Here is an 18,014-nt window from a genome sequence, read left to right on the forward strand (position 1 = left end):
GTATATTTTCTCCCCTGCTCAGTTCATTTAATTTAATATATTTAAAAGGTATGAGAAACACATTTCTACACTCTTAAATTTGGAGCTTTCAGTCTGTTTTGTTGATGGGGAAGAATTGCTGTTTTTAATGGAACATCTGCCCATGGGGGTTAAACACTGAATGTGACATTGATAATTGCCATCGGGTGTCTTACTGTCTTTATATGACCGCTGATATTGCTTCTGCTGATACAGGGCATTGATGTCCGAGATGCTCCTCTGAAGGAAATAAAAGTGACTAGTTCCAGAAGATTCATAGCCTCATTTAATGTTGTCAACACAACCAAGAGAGACGCTGGGAAGTATCGCTGCATGATTCGTACGGAAGGAGGTGTTGGGATATCAAACTACGCGGAATTGGTAGTTAAAGGTATTTAATGCATTTTATACCCTCAAATAGCCTATTAAAATAGACATGCTTACATAGTTGTTTGTTCATTATTTGTTTATGCTCTGGTTTATCCTGTCTGTTCTGAATAGTAGCTGGCTGATAGGCTGTGTTGATGGATTGCATTTTAAGTACACATTTTGCATGTGAGCAATGCTTTTGGAAAACGTATGTGATTGATGTTGGTTTAGTAGCATGCAGAGCAGTGCCTGTGTGCTCAACCAGGGCTTCTGACAGCTCTGTGGATACAGATTACAACCTATAAATTTTTTTTTAAGGAATAAAGTTTTTTTTTCTGATAGAAAATCACTTAAAATGCAAATATTCACCATGCAGGGTGTTTATGATAGCAAGATGGTTAATAAAATGAAGCAATGTCTATATAAAAAGGTCCTGTTATATCATGGAAGCCGTGTTGATAACACTGTCTTAGCCTTCATAATGTCCCAGTTACTCTCTTTTCCTAAACTCCGTGTGACTGGAAAATTGAGTCATTATATTCAAGAAGGTGGGAGATGAGAGGTAAAAAACGAAAAGGAAATAATTTTCCTTTATCTCATTTAATGCATTTTTTTGTGAGCGGAGGAGTTTATCCCATCAAGCTGGTAATGCAATTTTTGGTACCAGATTGAATAATTTGAACTTACGTGTGCACCATGCTGGCATTTTAGACAACTGTGACAGGTCGTTCCTGCTTTTCCTGGGGGAGACAAATAATATCTCATATTTCATTTATTTTATTTTTCAATGTTTCGGTGCTAGGGATGGAATGTCAGACTCGCCGAGCCACTTCCTCGAGCCTGTGTCTTACATTTACTCGTTTGTTTTACATTTCTTGATTATAGATCACAAACGTGGTTATGTCAAGGTGGACTGTTCCTACTGGTGACACATTTATCTTTTAAAGAATACTGGGTTTGCATCCCAGAATAAGCTAAGAAGACACAAACCATGGATATACCTCCCCTCTTCGTCTATTGTCTTGAATATAAAATAGGAAGAATAGTGTTACGTAATGATAGGACTGTTGGGAACTTCAATGCCGAAAGCACGTTTGTACGGAGTAAACTGGTGGTGGATGGGCGTCAGACCCCAGTGGGGAGGAGGATGGGGGTGTTCGTATTGCCCGAGATAGTATACATATTTTTCATTTGAGACTCTGCAACAGGACCCACCCCTCCCAGATTTTAAAACCATAAATGCCAAATGATTTGTTTAGTCCTCATCCCGCCACATTGCAGTTGAACCAGGGTGGCTAGGCATAGCCTTCATCATAAAACCTAGCAGGAAAAAAAAAAAACCTAGCAGGGGCTTGAGAAATCCTCTCCTGTCTGGTGGAGTTTCTGTCTCCCATTGCTTGGCTTAGGAGACACAATACTGGCTTCTCACGGACCCTACTTTGACAGTCACTCCCCGTGGCACTGATAGATGTGTAGCAGAAGGGAGAACACTCTCAATATTTACTTGAATCCTATATTTTGCCACGTTGCATTTTTATGGGCAGTAAAGTTTGAATTAGACTGCCTGGATGAAATTTTGAGTTCAAAGTTAAGATTCATAACAGATGTACAATTCATCAGCATTCCACAGACCCTGCCCTGTTGAAGGTTCTCTGGGGAGTCAAGGAATCGTAGTGGGGAAATTACACTTCTCAGTGTGGATGAAATGGCCCGGGTGCCCCCAACCAGGGTCCCCTCTTCCTCCTTCTTACTTGTCTGTTCCTTATACTCTTCATTCTGTTATTATTCTTTGACCCCCATCTCAGAGCACTTCTCTGAGATGATCTCCTTGTTACTGCCCTGGAATGAGAAAGACACCTGTTTTGTTATTCCCATCCATTGCAAATGTGGCCCCTTCTTTAAAAATGGCCTCTTCGGGGGAAGTTAACTTGTCGGGAGTTAGAAGGAACATAGACTATTTAGACTATTCTAGCCTGCCAGAGAAAGCATAGATAGGAGGGATCAATGGGTTTCTGTCCTGTTTTTGCATCGCTTCTTCCTGTCTGAGGACAGTGTGGGTTCTCTGGCTGACTGACAGGATGTGCTACCCCTGTATTCCATGTCTGTGCTCTGCCAGTGCTGGCGACAGCTGCTGTGTGGGTCCCTGGTAGAAGATTTGGCTCCTTCTCTGTTTATATGTCCATAGTCGCATTTCCACATAGACTTCGGTTGCTCAGGCTAGATTTGAACCTGCAACTGACGCGTTTCTGCCTCACTAGTAACTGTAGTACAGGCCTTTGCCACTGGGTCAGAAACAAATATCAGGAATGATATGTGGGAGTCTACTACTTTAATGATGTTACCTTTTCAGAAAAAAAAAAGTTAAATTAAAATACACAGTAATAATTTCAGACAACTCATGTATGACTGAACACCCTGTAATCTTTGGGGTGCTAGTGTTTTACAGATGGGGAGACTGAGCTGTAAATCCCCTTTAGAAGATGTGCATGGGAAATCAACTCCTTAAGCCAAGCCCAGGTCCTTTTGCCATTGCTGTCTGTACATGGTGTGCCATAGCATGTAATACGAATAATAAAAACCCAGAGACAGAAATTGGGGTTCAACTCGAAAACCAGAAAAGCAAAGCAGCCAAGCCACTAGAGAAGTCTTACCTCTACCAAGGCTGGGTGACTCCAAACTAGGCAACCCAAGCCTCTGTCTCCTCCCATTTTATATTCCCTCTAGTTCTGGGATTAAAGGCGAGTGATTCCCTAGGTCTGGGATTAAAGTTGTGAGCCACCACTACCTGGATTTGTTTCTCTATTGATCTTGTGTAGCCCAGGGTGGCCTTGAACTCACAGAGATCCATCAGTCTCTGTCTCCCAAATCCTGTGATTAAAGGTGTGTGTCACCATTGCCAGACCTCTGGTGGCTATAGCTTTGCCTCTGGTCTTTAGGCAAGATTTATCAAAATACAAATAATATACCACTACAATGGCATTAGAAAACATTTTGTGGGAGATACACAATATCTTGGATTCATTTGAAATATATATTTCATGTATAATTTCCATATAATTAAATATCATACTAATATCTATGTATTAGTCATTCTCGGGGTAGCAGTTAAAGCTATGGAATAGCTTTATATCCACATGTTCTCATTCCAGGTTTACAATTCATTTTGTGGCATTCCTTTACATGAATCATGAAATATTTTAGTCTGATCTAACGGCAAAGACCTGTATTCCAATTATTCTGAAGGCTAATGGTAGTGGGTTACAAGTTCAAGGCCTGCCTGGTCTCAAAATAAAGATTAAATATTTTAGTACATTTACATCACATTCATAGTCTCTTAGTTAAACTTCACTCAAAATATGAGGTCTTGGTGTGATTTATCCTGATGAGCTATTTTCCAGTCAATGGCACTTTATCTGAATATGGAAAAGAGCAAAGACACCTCCTCCCCACAGAAAGCAAAGAACTGATGGTGGTTTCTTTGGTGGGGAGGAGTGGTGTTTAAGGATCAACCTGCGGTGATCTCACCTTACATGCCCCGGGTGATACTACCTTTCCTTCAGTCTTGTTCAGCAGGAAGCAAGGCTGCGACTGATTGGCCGTGTCTGCCCCCTGAGAGGTCAGGGGATGTTGTAGCATGCAGGGGCGGCTGTGCCCTATTTCAGTAGCAGCATAGGGAGCTTGACAAGGAACTGAGAAGGAGAGACTGAAAAAGCCCAACCTCCCCTGTAGAAAACACTCGAGCAGAAACCACAAGAGCTTAGGTTTTTCTTGAATGACAGCTCTTTTCGGTACAAACTATGGAATTTTCTTACATGATCTCATCCATCATGTGGGCGACCACTTAGAGTGTCAATGGCATGCAGAATTCTGTCATCTGGTACCCAGAGGGACAGTCAGCTGGCGTCTAATTAATAAGGTGGGAGGTAATTTATAGGTAAGATGACCAGCCTCCCCATTCTTAGACAAGGCTGAGGAAAGCAAGCAGCCGCAGGCCAGGACTCTCCAGTTGGAGGGGGTGTTTGCTATTGACGTCTTTAATTCTTATCAAGCTGGGTATAGGATGTTCTTTGATTCCGAGCATCCTTTGCTACTCTGGCTTTAGTAAAACTCATACCTTGCAGACAGCAGGACTAGACTTTGTAATCCGGATGCTCAGTACTCCCCCAGTTAGATGAGCCCATTGTGACATCTTTAGGGAAAGTGAGTCACCTTGGAAAATGGATGTTTGAAGAGATAAACTATAACTTCCGCCTTGCTTTTAAGATGATACTGAATATAAACATAAGGGAATGTGGTTTTCAATTCCCCAAGTAGCCAAGGCGAGCCTTGACCTCCTGTTGCTCCTGCCTCCACCAATCCCACATGTGGTATAGCAGGAGTGTGCCAACTCAATTTAAGGATGTAGAAAACCCTAATCAGCAGGAAGGCTAACAATGGAATATGTCCTGCTGTTAGACTTCAGTAGTGACTTTAGTGACAATAAAAAAAACTTCTTTGATGTAAAATATGTTTATGTATTTTGTCCTGAGACCGATTATGGGCATACTCACTTGAACGAGTTAGGTGGGTTGTTTCGTTGTTGTTTTTAGATAGTAACTCATGTAGTCTGAGCTAACCCCAAGTTCACTGTACAGTCTCTGAAGATTACTCTCAGCTTCTGATCCTCTTGCTTGCCTCTGGCTTCAGGGTGTTGAAGTTCAGGTGTGCACCACTAAAACCACTCTGGGTGCTGGGGGGCAAGCTGAGGGTCTCTCGCACCTTAGATGCTCTACCAACTGAGCCATGACCGTAACTGGTTTTGCTCATTTTCCCCCTTGATTGGTTTTGAACTTTCAAGTGAGCCTCATACCTCTTTCCTCAGTACCTAACTCTTTCAAGTTATCTTTGTTACTTTTTTTAAAGAGTTATTTATTATATATGTGGTAGTGGGGTTTTTTGCATGTATATATAAGCACCATAGAATATCAGAAGGCATTAGATCCCCAGATCTCCTGGATCTGGTATTATAGATGGTTGTGAGCCATCATGTGGGTCCTTGGAGCCAAATTCATGTCCTCTATAAGATTAATAAGTGATCTTAAGCACTGAGCCATCTCTCCATCCCCCTCATTACTTTTTGAAAGGTAAGGTTTGAACCTTGTTTAAATCCTTACCACTGTACTTAGATTTATTAAACAAAGCAAAATCCCTCTCATCAGTTCAACACTTAATTTTTAATATCTTCTATGCCATCATGGATGCATGTCTAGTTCTTTGTCAACTGAACACAGGAATACCTGAAAGATAACTCTCTGGTTTGTTTTCAGAACCACCTGTTCCCATTGCTCCACCACAACTTGCCTCTGTCGGAGCAACCTACCTGTGGATACAGCTCAATGCCAACTCCATCAACGGGGACGGACCCATTGTGGCTCGTGAGGTCGAGTACTGCACAGCCAGTGGGAGCTGGAATGATCGGCAGCCGGTGGATTCCACAAGTTACAAAATTGGCCACCTCGACCCAGACACGGAGTATGAAATCAGCGTGCTTCTCACCAGACCAGGGGAGGGTGGCACTGGATCTCCTGGACCAGCCCTGAGAACAAGAACCAAGTGTGCCGGTGAGTACCAGGAGTCAATTTACTGATGGCCATGGTCTCCCTTGGTGTTGGTGTCCGTATTGGATCCCACAGCTGGATGACACTTTTTCTACAGCTCTGCCTGCATCCCATGTGGGGATAAAAAGGCTCCTTAAGATGAATCACAAGTTAGCACTCAACTTTAGGGCCCATGACCTCAAGACTGTCTATCTTTAAACCTGTCTCTACTTCTATTTTCTGTTCTTAATTTACATCTTGCTTTGGGTACCACACAATTGATACTGGGATGGTCCCTAAGGCTTCCAGAGGCTATCTACTTTAATGATGTCTGCTAATGGGTCAGATACTTCTTCCAGTGCCTCTGCTCTCTGTTTCTATCTAATGTCCTCATCACCTAAGGGCAATGCTGGGAAATGACAAATTCTCCCAGAGAGCTTGGAAGTTGTTTCTATTGATGGGTATGTGAGGCATGGCTGCTGGCTAGTGACCAGGAGCCTGTTGACATCATAAAGAATTATTGATGGACTGTGTGTAGTCTTTGGGTTCTTGGATTGCAAAGTCTTAGTTGTGCCAAAGCTGTTTTGCAAGCTGCATAGACTAAGGTTGATGGACAACAAAACATAACATTTATGATTGCTAGAAAGAAGAATCTCTTACAAGTCAGAGTTGTTTCTGAGTGGTGACTGTCTGGGAGGAAGAAAATCCTTATGGCAATCTCACAATGCTCTTCCACAGTGAGCAGGAAGCCTTCTATTGAATTGTGTGCAGAAAAATGAACCCATGGAGTTTGATATATTAACGTAATGCTTTAGATAGTGTCAGGTAGAGGACAGTATTGGCGCTTCATTTCTCTCCTAAGTTTTCAAAGGCCAATAGGTGCTGTCATGGGATTTACTGTCATAGTAAGACTTGGATCTCAAATATAATGTGTCTGTGTACAGCTGTGTGTATAGTTAGTTATATGTACGCAATTGTGTATATAGTACAGTTGTGTGTATGCCGCTGTGTGTATAGTTGTATGCAATTGTACATGTGTACAGTTGTATGTATATACAGTTGTGTGTATATACAGCAATGTGTACAGTTGAGTATGTACACGGTATGTACAGTTATGTTTATGCATCTAGTGCTATGAACAGTTGGATATATACAGTTGTATATGTATATAGTTGTGTGTATGCAGTTGTGATGTGGGAGTGATTTCTTTCTAATCTGTTGCTTTCTTTGGTTAATTAATAAAGAAACTGCCTAGGCCCATTTGATAGGCCAACCCTTAGGTGGGTGGAGTAAACAGAACAGAATGCTGGGAGAAAGAAGCCGAGTCAGGCGGTCGCCATGATTCTCCCACTCCCGACAGCCGCAGGTTAAGATCTTTCCTAGTAAGCCAGCTCATGGTGCTACACAAAATATTAAAAATGGGTTAAATCAATATGTAATAACTAGCAAATAAGAGGCTAAAACTAATGGGCCAGGCAGTGTTTAAAAGAATACAGTTTCCATGTAATTATTTCAGGTAAAACCATGCGGGCGGCCGGGTGCTGGCACTCCGCTGCTCCTATTACAACAGAGTTTGTATTGTTTACAGTTGTGTGTATTCAGTTGTGTGTGTTTGTATTTACACAGTTATGTGTATGTTTGTGTGCACACAGTTGTATATGTATATTATGCTTGTGTACACAGGTGTATGTATGTGTGCATGTGGAATCAGTCTAGGATATCCTTCCTCAGAAATCTTGTGTCTTGAGTTTTGACCTCTCACTGGGACCTGGGTCTCGCCAATGAGGCCAGGCTGGCTGAGCAGAGAGCCACAGATATTCTCTGTCTCCACCTCCCTATCTCTGGGTTTACAAGGACCCTTTCCCATGCCTGGTTTTTAAGTGGGTGCGGGGACTGAATGTAGGTCCTCATGCTTGTGTTCCCAAACACTTCAGCATGGAGCTGTCTCCTGAGTCCTATGACATCAGTGACCTCTGACAGTCGCACCTGTTTCTATGCTTATCTGTGATACGGATAATACTAACTGTATAATGAAAGGCTTCTGTGATGGGAGGTGGTAGCTACTCGTCTCTGTGGGTATAAGGATAAGATTTAGAATGTGGTAAGGAATTGCACTGTTCTTGCAAAATAGTGGCAGTGAATTCTTCTATAAAGTCTATGAGCTCAGTAGACCCAGAAACTGGCAAGTGTCTATCTAGTACCAGGCATAGTTTCTCTCTTATTGAATGGTCCCTAAGTCCATTTAGACAGCTGTTGCTTGCTGCTGACTTTTAAGTGTCAAGTCTTGTGCCTCTAAGAATATCTAGCCATTCCGGTGATCATTGTGGTTCCTAGGTGTTGCACCTGGTAGAACTGCTTGTTTTTCTCTCTTTGCACCTTACATAGTATTTTCTGGAACCATAAAGGGTAGATCACAGAAAAGGAGCTTTAAGGTCACATCCAGCTGGAGTCAGCCAGTTCATATATCCTAAGTGTATGGTGTCTTTGCAATGGGGCCCTACCCTCATTCGCTGAGAGGCAAAGATGACGTTGAAAATCTGCATTATTTTGGGAGTGACTTAGACTACCCTGATCAGCTGTCAAAACTAGAAAATGGAAAGACATCATGTGTTCATGGCTCAGTGGAATTAGTATTATGACCATCCCACACAGTGTAGAGATTAAATGCATTCCTGACCCACAACATTCTACAAAGATAGAAAAAAAAATTCTAAAGTTCTTATATAAGCAGTAAGGGTTCAGTATCACCAAAGCAATCTTTAGCAAAAAAAGAATAATACTGGAGCTATTGCTTTTCCAGAATTCAAGAATATTAGAGACGTCTAATAATAAGATCAATATGGTACCAATCCAAAGAGAGACATATATAAATCAGTGGAAGAAAACAGAACACCCAAATATAAGTACTCATCACTATAGCCATCTGATATTTGACAAAGGCAAAAATGCTGAAAGAAACACAGGATATTTAACAAATAGAGCCAGGGAAACTGATGGCCACATGCAGAACAGTGAAATTATTAGACCCATGTCTGTCGTTCTCCTTGCTGGCTACACATCTGACAGAGAGGACTGACGTTCCGCATATACCAAAAAAACAAAACAAAAACAAAAAAACAAAACAAAACAAAAAAACAAAACAAAAATAAAAACAAAAAACAAAACAAAGCAAAAAACAAAAAAAAACAAAGAGTAAAGGAAACAAATGACCCACATTAAAAAAAAAATGGACTAGGGATCTAAACAGATAAGAAAGAAAAAGGGCTGAGAACTACATGAAGAGGTAGTCGTCATCCTTAGCCATCAGAGAGCAAATGGCACCCGAACCAGAATGACTTAAAGTCACAAAACAGCTGACAACAAATGGTTGTGGGGAAAGGGGAGCCCTTATCCACCGTTCACTCCTTCACTGGAAGGATAGCTGGTACAGCCACTATAAAAATCAGCGCAGAGAATCCTCTATATGCCAAAAGTAAAATTACCGCTGCCCCGGCTGTACCACTCCTTGGCACGTGCCCAAAGGACTCCACATCACACATGACCCGGCTGTATCACTCCTTGGTACATGCCCAAAGGACTCCACATCATACCCCACAGATGCACGCCTAGTCGTGCCCATTGCTGCTCTCTGCGCAGTAGCTAGGAAATGGAAACTCCCTAATGTCCACCAACAGATGAGCAGACAATGAACATGCGGAACATGTACATAATGGGATATTATTCAACTGTAAGGAAGAATCATGTAAATGGACGAAACTAGAAATGATTGTATTGAGTGAGGTAACCCAGACCAAGAAAGATGAACACATTTTCTCTCGTCTGCAGTACCAAACTCCAAGTCCTCAACTCTGAGTCAATACCACGGAACCCCAGAAACCAGGAGAGGGTAAAGAAACTGACGGGAAGAAGGATTTTAGAGGGGATTAGCAGGACTCAGGTGTTAGGAAGTGGAAATAGAATTGCAGGGTATCTGACTGGGGGCAGGCAGAGAGAAGGCCTGGTAGGAGAAGGAAGGACAGAAAGCAAGGTGCCTTTAAACCTCTAGGGATCATATGATTTTATATTTGCTGATAGCATTTTTGAAAATCAGGCTTGCTTTCGGGGCTGTTATTGGTTTTACATGTGTCTTCTGAAGTATCCAGAGTAGAACCTCTGTTCCTCATGTGAGATTGTAGAACCCTCATAAGACCCTGTCCACCTCCAGGTGTGCACCATAAGAAATAACTTCAATGCTATTCTAATCAGCTCTGGGGCACACAATATATTACTTCCTCCTGCTTCTGCTGGGAGAGGGCACCTGATCTGCCTCATCCCCATCACAGCCCCATCCACGTAGCATACCAGGTCCTGGTTTTGTTTTGATTTTTTCATCTTGGTGTTGTGGCCAAGAATTTCAGCTATTGACACAACTCTGTGTGTTTCCCCGGTTTTAATGCATGCGTATATTTTTAGGAAGCCTTTTGATAGCTCTGCAGGGTGTGTAAATGTATGGTATTCAAAGAGACAGGGCATCTTTTACAATAGATTGACAATCCCTTTGAATAAATGAAAACCCATTTTCAACTGGTATTTGCACACTGACTCGGGTCCCTAAAAGAATTAATCTTCAGTTGATGGAGGGATTCCAATAACAAGCAACCTCATAGCCGCCCTGCTTGTTGCCTGCTGGTGAAGCTCTGCCCAGTGTGTTCCTAGTGTGTCAAACACTGACAGAGAATGTTTTGAAAAGGCAGCAATTGAGCTGAGTCGACCTTAAAAATAGAAGGAAGTGTGTTAGGTGAGGGAGTTGAAGTTAGAAATGAGAGAGGAGGCATGTTAGGTGGGTGAAGAAATTGAAGTCACCAGACTCCTTGCTGTACGACGCAGGACAGCTCACCTTTCTTGACCTGAGGCTTTTGAGCCAATGTGCAATTTAGACTGGTGATGGCTGTTGGTGGTCCGCGTGGCACTGCAGAAAGAGATGGGGAAAAGACGGGTCCTGCAATTACAGACTGAGAGCTAGCTCTTTGTCCACGGTAGCATTCCGATGGCTGGTGAGCACCTTACAGCATTTACGAAGAGAGAGTCGCGGACCTTCTAAACCCATGAGCCCCTTTCAGCCTTCCCCAGCAGTGTGTGGACATGCCTTGGGACAGTTTGGGGATGAAATGAACTGAGTGAGGAATAGAAGGGATGGAAGGATGTTTGCTTGTATGGTTGAAGTCAGCAAGAATATTAATGTAGAATCAGAGCAATGTTGAAGCTTATATGAAGAGGCCACTGGGGATGTGGCTGAGACACACATGAACCTCCATCACAGTCTGCGCTGTCAGTGTAAATCGTCCTTGTAAAGCAGGGGTTCTCAACCTTCCCAACGCTGTGACCCTTTAATACAGTTCCTCTGCTGTGGTGAACCCCAACCCTAAAATTATTTTCTAGGCTACTTCATAACTGTAATTCTGCTGCTGTGGTGGATCATAAATATTTTTGTTTTCCAGTGGTCCTAGGTGACCCCTGTGGAAGAGTCGTTTGACCCCCCCAAAGGGGTCATCCAAGTTTGAGAGGCACTGCTGTAAAGCTTTGACCTCTCTCAAAAAGATAACTACCATCGTCTCAGGTTGTACTAGGAAAACAAAACACCAGTGTCGTGGGAGGTGGCAGCATTCTACAGTGTGGGTGGGCTCCCAGAAATCAGTGCATTCATTTCTGAACCCTGCATCTTCCACAACTCTGCCCAAAGACACTACCACCCAGAGGAGATCAGCCAGGATCCAGTAGGTTCCAGAAGCGTTGATCGTAGAGAAAGGATGGCAAGACAAGGTACCTTACACGGTGGGCAGGGACTGATTTGTTGATCTAGAACCTGACATTATAGAATGTGATTCCAGTGTTGAAAATGACAGAGCGAGCCTAACCTTGAAGATGTCATCAAACTGGAGATGCCGAGATTCATCTGTTCTTTACTCTCTGTCTCCGGAAGTGATCCGTCATCTGTTTCCATCCTGCAGATCTTCTGACTTCATTCTGACTTTATCCTTGCTCAAGAGCTCCATAATCTTGCTTGTCAAGCTGTGAACACTGGCAGAGTTCTGTAGTGACCTTTTCAAAAGCGTGAGGCGAGGGCGGCATGGTTCTATTTTATTATGACCACAGGGATAGCATTTTTGAAGCTTGTCTCTTACTCTGGACCTGAATTTTGTGTTAGCAAACCATTCCGTGGGTGAACCCACACATGAGTGGATACTATAGCCAACTTCCTTAGTTGTCATCCTCCTGTGTCTGAGCTGACTGTGCTGCAGCTGGCCCTGTGGTCATAGGAAAGCCACTGTCCTCTCTGCAGCTACCAAACAGATAATCACGGTACAGCTCCTATGGTGTCATTGCAAGGCCGCCGCTGCAGCCGCCGCTGCTTTCCGGTGCAGAGAAGCTGCAGAGACAGAGCTGTAACTATAGCAACCAGTCAATCAAAGTGCACTGTCATTTGTTTTAGCCGTCTGACTTTTCTGTGTGTGCCACTGGACATCAAACCCAGGGTCTCACATACATACACTTGGTGTGTTCATCACTGTCTTTAACATCCTTCTCTGTTTATACTTCCTACCTTGGTGCACGGTTTTATTAAGTCGTCCAGGCTTGCTTTGAACTTGCCATCTCCCTGCTCCCACTTCCTCAGAAGCTGGGATTACAGGCCTACACCACCAAGCCAGGCCTTAACTTGTTCACTCAAAAGAGTTTGATGTTGAGGACCTGATTTTTTTTTTCCCCCAAGATCTTTTAGAAATGTTTTACATACTTGAGTACTTGAAATTAGAACCTGAGAACTGCCATTTGATGTCAGGGCTCACAGAGTTGCCTAGCCTTGAGAATTCAGTTTTGGCAGACTCATGGAAAACCGTTTGTTTTAGCCAGGCTGTGTTTCAGTGTCTGTAATGCACTGAGCTCTGTCCTGTCATGGTGACACCCATGAAACGGTATCTAGCTTGAGCCCTGCTTTCTGAGCATCCTCTTCCCCAAGGCTCATGGATACATCGTCATCACTGGGTCAGATTTCTGTGGGGATCATGTGTAGCATCTCTCCAGAGCATTGGCTTTTGTATTTCTGGCGGTTACTTCCAAGTGCAGGCGTAGGCTCTCCATGGGAACACGTCCAGTCACCCATTTCCTTTGTTCTTGCCTGCTGGGAGCCGATTCGAGTGGCCGCCATTACAAGATGGCGCTTGGCCCTGGCCTCGCTTGGTGGACAGCTCCATATTAGGCAATGCAGTGGAACCGTGCCTCTCGCATGTGCAGTGACGATGATGTGCTTAGGGCCAACCCCGTGGCCAGGAGCATCGGCAGGTGCGCATCGGCCAATCCAGGCACGACTCGTTCCCTTACCCCCTATATAAGCAGCCACCGCTTGGCGCTCGGGGCCCCTCGCTTCCGCTCTCCCTTCAACCAAGAGGCTCCAATAAAGCGTGATTTGGGAAGAATCCTCGTCTGCTGATCGTCTTTTCCTGCTGGTCAGGGAGTTCGCCGCACTTGCCCACTTCTTCGTCTCTGAACAGGGATACCAGCCAGTCCCTGCCCACAGCATCAGAAGTGTAGATGAAGATCAGGCTATGCCCTTTACAGTGAGGTTCTTTGAGAACAGTAAAGTGTCCTACCTGTATGAGTTATGTTTTCAAAGACAAGCATAGTCAGAAGCTGGCTTCAGGGTAATTGCACATACCTAGGGATTTCCCAGCTCTACAGTTGAGCCATAGTTGGAAAACATCAGAGAATTAAAATTACTTTAGCATCCAGTTAAGCAAAATGAAGTGTAGTATGTGATTTCTGTTAGAGCATATTATATTCATAGAATTTGGAGCATTCTTTTTACCCTGGGCCATTTAGTGATATGTAATTGAAATAGTAAAATGGATAATATTGTTAGACTTGTTTTCACAGTTGACTTTGTGGGTGTCTTATTTGGGGACATCACTTCCATGTGTCCTGGTTATTGGCCAGCTGTGGTTAAGTGACTTGCTAATAACTCACCCCGGAAGTTAAAGAATGTCGATCTCTAACAAAGAGATAATTATACCTGGCGAGCTGGAAGAAAGCTGAACTCAGGTCCTCGGGATTAATATAACTAAACATGTTTGAAAAAAAATGAATAATTATAACTTTAAAAAGTACTCTTAATCATTTAAGTGTCAGGTATTGTGCCAAGGGTGGAGATTTCTGATGTTATGTTTATATATTTGGGATACTAATGGTGTAAACACATGCACACTCAAATTCATATGAGTAAAATAACAACATCAGGTAGTTATAAATGGAGCAAAGACAGAGGAAGGAGTCGTTTTCCTTCTTCGTAGTAGGAAAATACACAAAACATAACACTCGTCACCTTAACTGGGTCTAATATTCACTTCGGTAGTGTTGGGTCCATTCAACAATCACAGGGACACTTTCCTCTTATAATACACTTGCTTATATGAAGGCCACACTGGCCCCGGACAGCCCCTGCAGCCCACAGTTCTGCATTTTCCCTCTAACGCATGGTCTCTATATGCTCATGCATGTGGAACTCTGAAGGATTTGTCCCTTCTTAAGTGACTTATCCACTTAGCAGAGTTCCCAGCTATAGCCACCCTGTCACACGGATTGGTTGTGCTTTTTGGTTCCTTGGATCAAATATTTATATCCCCCCATGGGGTTTTTTTTTATGACCTATTCTGAGTTGTTAAGCACCGACTTTGACTTTTAATTAATAAGTCTTTGCTGAAAAGTCTGCCTTGGTGATTTAGATAAATTTCAATGAGTCAAGCACACAGTGCAGTTGGGATGGAGTTGAAACCCAGCAATGCTGGAGTGATGTATACAAGCAGTGTGTCTCTTTTATAAACCTGGTATTATACTAAGAAGGGGAGCATGGGTTTTCATGCTCCTAGCACAGACGTATGTATGTTTGTGGTTTTTCCTTTTATAGACTTGGTTCAAGTTTTTATAGAATTGCAGTAAGAACGTTTGACTCATTACATTAAAATTCATATTTGGTGGCATAGTGCTACGTAGTCTCACTGCATACATGCATCCTCAGCAACACAAAGTGTTGAACAGGTCAACTGTCCTTTGCTTCGGCCTGTGGGAAGCAAGGGCACAGCCTAAGGTGCTGTGCTGTTTAGCCTCTCCCCTGATACTCACATTGGCAGTTGTTCCGTTGCACCTGAATGCGTATATTTGTATAGTTGGTTTGTGTCCTTGACAGGACTTCTGTTGAACAGACCACAAGAAGAGGACAGAGTTCCTTCAGGGTAGGGCTCCGCATTCCCACCATGGGGGTTTGGCTCTTATTACAACTTGAGAGCCCAAACTATGTTTTGCTGGAAGTGGTGAATGAATGTTGTGGCCCATTCTCTCGTACTGGATGGACCTCCTCTAAATGTCCTGAGATTTGGGAATGCTGGTTTTGCAATAGAATTTCCTGTGTAGGCCGGGTGGTGGTGGCGCATGCCTTTAATCCCAGCACTCGGGAGGCAGAGGCAGGCGGATCTCTGTGAGCTTGAGGCCAGCCTGGTCTACAAGAGCTAGTTCCAGGACAGGAACCAAAAGCTACAGAGAAACCCTGTCTCGAAAAAGCCAAAAAAAAAAAAAAAAAAAAAAAGAATTTCCTGTGCTTTCCAGACACCAGGGTGACTCTTTTTAAATAAATATAAATTGTATTTGCGTGACAGAAATGAGAAATAGTGGGTTTCTAGCAGGGGTGGGGGTTATGTGGAACTCAGACACTACTATGCTGTCGTTCTCCTGATGCTGGCCTCCCTTCACTTGCGTTTGTTTGCTCATTGACCTTAGTCCTTCTTTGAGGGAGAAACACTGATCTTCAGTTAAGTCCCTGCAAAAGACTAGCTGGCTCCTTTGTCTCTTATCAGTTGTCACCCCCATTGCAGTACGTATTGAGGCCTGCACCCCTGACCCATGGAATTTGGGGGCAGGTAAGAGTTGATTTAATTATGACTGTTATACAGGACGGATAAAAGGCCAGTGATCTAATGGAACAGAACAGAACTCATTTTTAATTTAAGTTTATTTGCCAGGGGAAAAAAATTAAAGGTGTTCTAATTCTTAAATGGCTCTGCCAAAGGGCAACATGTTTTTTGTGCATTTGTAACACATTAAACCATTAAGAAGCTTTTAAAATAATCAACATAAAAAGAGCATTAGAAGGAAGTTCGCTATTAGAATGCAGATGTAAACACTTTTTGCTTTGGATGGCTTCCCACTGTGTCTGCAGGTCAGGACAGAATTCAGGATGCAGGGTGGACCAGAGCCTTCCTGACAGCTGTTTCTGCCCCCAAGCCAAGACTTACAGCTAACACTTTGGTCAGTGCGAGGGGGGCTGGGTATAGAATGGACCAACCATAGCAATTCTGTAGAGGTTCGGGTACTCCCTGAGTGAGTGTAGGCAGACAAGTGACTGTTTTTGGAGGTATTGCTAATAATGCCTCTGGAAAGGGCAGTCAGTTCTCCGCAGAACCATAGACCCCCTCATGTCTGTAAAATGAGCACAGTACACTACTGCTGAGCTTCTTCTGTGCTGCTCTTAAAGCCTCAGAAGACTGCTTCCTATATAGCTCAGAGGAAACTGAGAGGCGGAAGACAATTATGAGGAGCTAGGGATGGCCAGTGTGCAGCCTGGCACTGAACCCCGTTGTTTCTGTGGCAGCAGTCTAACACTGGAGAAAATCAGAGCGATCTCGCAGACCGTACTTGACATGTCCGTCAGTTAGAAACCTACTTATCCAGATGTTTGCCGATGCTATAGTCTAACAGCATCCTGTGGAAGCACTGTTGTGATTATTCCTTCGCTGAGGAGCAACTGTTGTATGATGAGTGTGGGCCCAAGATGAGTGGGGTGTTTGAGAATGGTTCCATTTTCTGCAGTGATCCCTGCAGTAATCAACCTGTATGCAGGAAAGGTGGACTTTGGTCCCTAGTTTCTGAAGACTTGGGTTGTGGTTGGCTGACCCTTCACCTTCAGGCCTGTGGCAGACCAGTACAACATGGTGGCTGTTCTGTGTGGTCCAAGGAATGATGTAAGATAGCCTTACTTTTGCTTTCAAATGAGTGACTTCCTTAAGGACGTAACAGACAAAGGTTAAAGAACAAGAGACAACTAGAAAGTGATGGAAACAGCTGCTAGACTGTGGAACATTGTCCCATGGGGGAGCATCGACAGTCACGCTGATCGTGAACTTGGCCGTCAGAAGCCTCTGGTTTCCTGTTCCCATTGACGTAGTTTTATATCACGGGGCGAATATAATAACCTCTGTTGGAAAGGCTTTAGCCTCCAGCTCTTTTCAAGGACACAGTGTTTTGAAAACCCTTAGCTGTTCGCTGTTTTTCTTTCTCCCTGTCACAGAGGTGGGGGGCAGCTTGGTTCAGGACAAGGAATTTTGAGGATACTTGAACATGTAGGGGAGTCTGGGTAAAGAAAGCTCTTCTCCCAGATCCCACTTTGAACAGGACTAAACAGTGCATGATGGTGTACCAGGATATTTTATATTGGAGAATGTGGTACATGCATGCCTCATGGCAGTGGTACACCTCACACTGGGGAGTGAGGTACACAGAAACAACCAGAAAATGGCAGGGAGGCACCCTAGTGATCTGACTTTCTTCCACTCGCCTCCCTATTCAGGGTTCCATTATTCTTTCTGCAATGCCTCTGGCGGAAACCAAACCTTGAACACATGGACCATTGGTGACTATTTCAGATCTAAATTGTAATGACATCCTTGAACTCTGTGAGACTCTGGGCCATCTAAATCATTCCTAAATCGTCTGTGCACTTAGCAAGAAAAAGATTGATAACAAAATGGTTCCTGTTTAGATTAGCTCAAATGCTCTAGTTGTTCATAAGCCTGTTTATAAGTTTACTATGCTAGGCCCCCATGAATAATTATCTTTTCTGCATACTTGTGGTTTTTGGTGGAACTTGGAACATAATTCAGCATTATGATTTATCACGGAGGTTTTTATTCAGCCAGTGCCTTTACGAACATCTAGAAAACACACTCTTCTACAGAGGTTCCGTCATTTCAG

The 18,014-nt window shown here is 43.4% G+C and overlaps 1 protein-coding gene across 3 annotated transcripts in view; it reads left to right on the forward strand.

Annotated features, from left to right (window-relative positions):
• The window catches only part of Ptprm (protein tyrosine phosphatase receptor type M), a 698,790-nt gene that overhangs the window by 310,218 nt on the left and 370,558 nt on the right, over positions 1 to 18,014 (forward strand). For all 3 annotated transcript variants that reach the window (XM_057758864.1, XM_057758862.1, XM_057758863.1), the window contains exons 6-7: positions 235 to 409; positions 5,694 to 5,987. In XM_057758864.1, coding sequence (XP_057614847.1) covers positions 235 to 409; positions 5,694 to 5,987 — 469 coding nt within the window. The remainder of the gene's footprint in view (positions 1 to 234; positions 410 to 5,693; positions 5,988 to 18,014) is intronic.

The sequence above is a fragment of the Chionomys nivalis genome, chromosome 26 (genome assembly GCF_950005125.1).
Source record: "Chionomys nivalis chromosome 26, mChiNiv1.1, whole genome shotgun sequence".
Classification (NCBI taxonomy): domain Eukaryota; kingdom Metazoa; phylum Chordata; class Mammalia; order Rodentia; family Cricetidae; genus Chionomys; species Chionomys nivalis.